The sequence below is a fragment of the Rhinopithecus bieti genome, unplaced genomic scaffold (genome assembly GCF_001698545.2).
Source record: "Rhinopithecus bieti isolate Rb0 unplaced genomic scaffold, ASM169854v2 scaffold_25787, whole genome shotgun sequence".
Classification (NCBI taxonomy): domain Eukaryota; kingdom Metazoa; phylum Chordata; class Mammalia; order Primates; family Cercopithecidae; genus Rhinopithecus; species Rhinopithecus bieti.
The window spans coordinates 1-3,550 of record NW_016811517.1 but is presented as its reverse complement, the minus strand read 5'-3'; the positions used below and the strand labels follow the sequence as shown (position 1 = coordinate 3,550).

The 3,550-nt window shown below is 58.0% G+C and overlaps 1 protein-coding gene across 1 annotated transcript in view; it reads left to right on the top strand.

Annotated features, from left to right (window-relative positions):
* The window catches only part of LOC108543461 (MOB kinase activator 3A-like), a gene marked incomplete at its 3' end in the record, with an annotated part of 7,678 nt that extends 4,349 nt beyond the window's left edge, over positions 1–3,329 (top strand). Inside the window, exon 2 of the mRNA XM_017893955.1 lies at positions 2,666–3,329. Within this exon, the coding sequence (XP_017749444.1) occupies positions 2,788–3,329 (542 nt within the window). The remainder of the gene's footprint in view (positions 1–2,665) is intronic.
* Positions 3,330–3,550: the final 221 nt, after the last annotated feature.

Sequence of the window (3,550 nt, the reverse complement as noted above, 5' to 3'; positions counted from 1 at the left end):
AAAAAAACAAAAAAAATTATTTTGTAGAGACGAGGTCTCGCCATGTTGCTCAGGCCGACCTCAAACTCCTGGACGCAAGCCATCTACCCACCTCACCCTCTCAAAGTCCTTACAGGCGTGAGCCACTGTGCTTGGCCTGTCCACACCTTACATTTAACCCTACAGGATCCATTCCCAACAGGCGGGCGCCTGTAGTCCCAGCTACTCGGGAGGCTGAGGCAGGAGAATGGCGTAAACCCGGGAGGCGGAGTTTGCAGTGAGCTGAGATCCGGCCACTGCACTCCAGCCAGGGCGACAGAGCGAGACTCCGTCTCAAAAAAACAAAAAAAATTATTTTGTAGAGACGAGGTCTCGCCATGTTGCTCAGGCCGACCTCAAACTCCTGGACGCAAGCCATCTACCCACCTCACCCTCTCAAAGTCCTTACAGGCGTGAGCCACTGTGCTTGGCCTGTCCACACCTTACATTTAACCCTACAGGATCCATTCCCAACAGGCGGGCGCCTGTAGTCCCAGCTACTCGGGAGGCTGAGGCAGGAGAATGGCGTAAACCCGGGAGGCGGAGTTTGCAGTGAGCTGAGATCCGGCCACTGCACTCCAGCCAGGGCGACAGAGCGAGACTCCGTCTCAAAAAAACAAAAAAAATTATTTTGTAGAGACGAGGTCTCGCCATGTTGCTCAGGCCGACCTCAAACTCCTGGACGCAAGCCATCTACCCACCTCACCCTCTCAAAGTCCTTACAGGCGTGAGCCACTGTGCTTGGCCTGTCCACACCTTACATTTAACCCTACAGGATCCATTCCCAACAGGCGGGCGCCTGTAGTCCCAGCTACTCGGGAGGCTGAGGCAGGAGAATGGCGTAAACCCGGGAGGCGGAGCTTGCAGTGAGCTGAGATCTGACCACTGCACTCCAGCCAGGGCGACAGAGCGAGACTCTGTCTCAAAAAAAAAAAATGAGGTGGGGTTGGGATGTACCAGAACATGATGAATGTGTGTTTATTTCTTGGGAGCGTTGCATGGAGCCCAGTGGGCCTGGGCATGCGTGGGCCTCACTCCCTCTCCCCTTTCTGACTCCCCTTTCTGCTGGGTCCTCTTCATGCTGTGGTGAGGACCCCTGCCCTGCCCAATGCCCTGCATGGGCCTTGCCCCAAGTGTCACAGTCAAGTCTGCCAGTCCAGGAGGTGCACCCAGCAGAGCAGGGTGGGGTCTGCATCCACTCTGGGCCTGCCACGGTGCTGGCGTCCTGGTAGTGACAACGGTGTTGGCAGTGACAGGCCCTGTGTGCTGAGTGTGAACCTGGCACATGCGCGGTGTGTGATCCAGGTCGTCCCTCCGCCCTGTGCAGGATGGACTCTGTCTCTCTCCCCTGAGGATTCTCAGGGGAGTCGGCGGATGCTGGGGCCCCACGCCAGAGCAACCCCCAGGTGTCTTACAAGTCACCGCTCAGGTGTGCGTGAGACTTGGGCTGGCACCTGGAAGTTTCCTCATGTATACGGTGCCTTGAGGTGGACAGCTGCCCCTGGAATCACCCAGCATCTCGCCATGTGATCCAACATGGAAGGGGGTCTTTGCAGATGAAATCAAGCAAAGAGGGATCACACCAATCGCAGGGGTCCCTGACCCAGTGACCAGTGACTTGGGCACAGCGGACAACGCTGCCATGACAGAGATTCATTTGTCAGCTCTGGGGCCGCACGTCCGCGACGAAGGTGTGGGCAGGGCTGGGTCCCTCTGAGGCCGAGGGGCATCTGCCAGGCTTCTCTCTGCTCCTGGCGGTGGCCAGCCTCCTGGGCCCTTCGCTTGTGGAAGCATCACCCCCATCTCTGCCTCTGTTCTCACATAGCTGTCTCCCCCGTATCTGCCTCACTCATAAGGACATTTGTCTCTGACTGTGGGGCCACCCAAGTAATCCAAGATGACATCCCTCAAGACCTTTTTCCACCTAGGCTGCCATGCACAGGCTGCGGGCATTGGGGCGTGGCTTCTTTGTGGAGGCCACAGTCCGGCCTGCGTAGTCCCCTATAACCAGCATCTTAGCCCCCACACTCAAGCCCCAGAGTGCCAGGTAGCAGCAAGTCCAGGCCCCAGCCAGGTAGCAGCACCGGGGAAGATCCGGCCCCTGCGGGTTCTTGGGGTCCGGCTCTCTGCACCTTCTGCTGTGAGCCAGTCAGGCCTCGCCATGTGCAGTTCTGTTCTGTCCACTGAGGAGGTGGCCCCCTTTGGGTGAAACTCCTTAAAGTCAGAAGTCCAGGGGATGTTTTGAACCCTGCCACTAGGGGCTGGGTGCAGTGGCTCAGGCCTGTAAGCCCAGCACTTTGGGAGGCAGAGGTGGGAGGATCACGTGAGCCCAGGAGTTGGAGACCATCCTGGGCAACATAGAGAAACCCCGTTTCTACTAAAAGAAAATTACCCAGCTGTGGTGGTGTGTGTCTGTAGTCTCAGCTAGTCAGGAGGCTAAGGTGGGAGGATCGCTTGGCCCTGGGAGGCAGAGGTTGCAGTGAGCCATGATGGCACCACTGCACTCCAGCCGGGGCAACAGAGTGAGACCCTGTCTCAGAAAATAAAGCAAACAAAAAAAAACAAATCCTGCCGCTTGTGCCGTCAGCACGAGTTTCCGGGAAATTCTGTCACCTCCAGCAGGTCATGATTCCCCTGTGTATTTCAGATCCACGGGAGAGCTGTGGAGCGTGGTGAGTGTTTCGTGGCCTCTCGGGTTGGTCAGCACCCCCAGCCAGCTGGCCCAGGACCCCTTTGCAGAAGCGTTCCAGGAGAGCAGGCGTCACCAAGATGTCCAACCCCTTCCTGAAGCAAGTCTTCAACAAGGACAAGACATTCCGCCCCAAGCGCAAGTTCGAGCCGGGCACCCAGCGCTTCGAGCTGCACAAGAAGGCGCAGGCGTCGCTGAACGCCGGGCTGGACCTGCGGCTAGCCGTGCAGCTGCCCCCGGGCGAGGACCTGAACGACTGGGTGGCCGTTCACGTGGTCGACTTCTTTAACCGCGTCAACCTCATCTACGGCACCATCAGCGACGGCTGCACGGAGCAGTCCTGCCCCGTCATGTCGGGGGGCCCCAAGTACGAGTACCGCTGGCAGGACGAGCATAAGTTCCGGAAGCCCACGGCGCTCTCCGCGCCCAGGTACATGGACCTGCTGATGGACTGGATCGAGGCGCAAATCAACAACGAGGACCTCTTCCCCACCAACGTCGGTGAGTCAGTGGTGAGCAGGGGCTGGGGATACAGAGCCTTCCGGAAAAGTCAGGGAGGCCAAGCACAGTGGCTCACACCCGTAATGCCAGCGCTTTGGGAGGCCGAGCCCAGGGATCACTTGAGCCCAGGAGTTTGAGCTCAGCCTGGGCAACATAGCAAAATCCCATCTCTAGGAAAAATTTTAAAAATTAGCCAAGCATGGTGGTGCACGCCTGTGGTTGCAGCTACTCGGGAGGCTAAGGTGGGAGGATCGCTTGAGGCTAGGAGGTTGAGGCTGCAGTAAACTATGATTGTGCCACTGCACTCCAGCCTGGGCGACAGAGCAAGACCCTGTCTCAAAA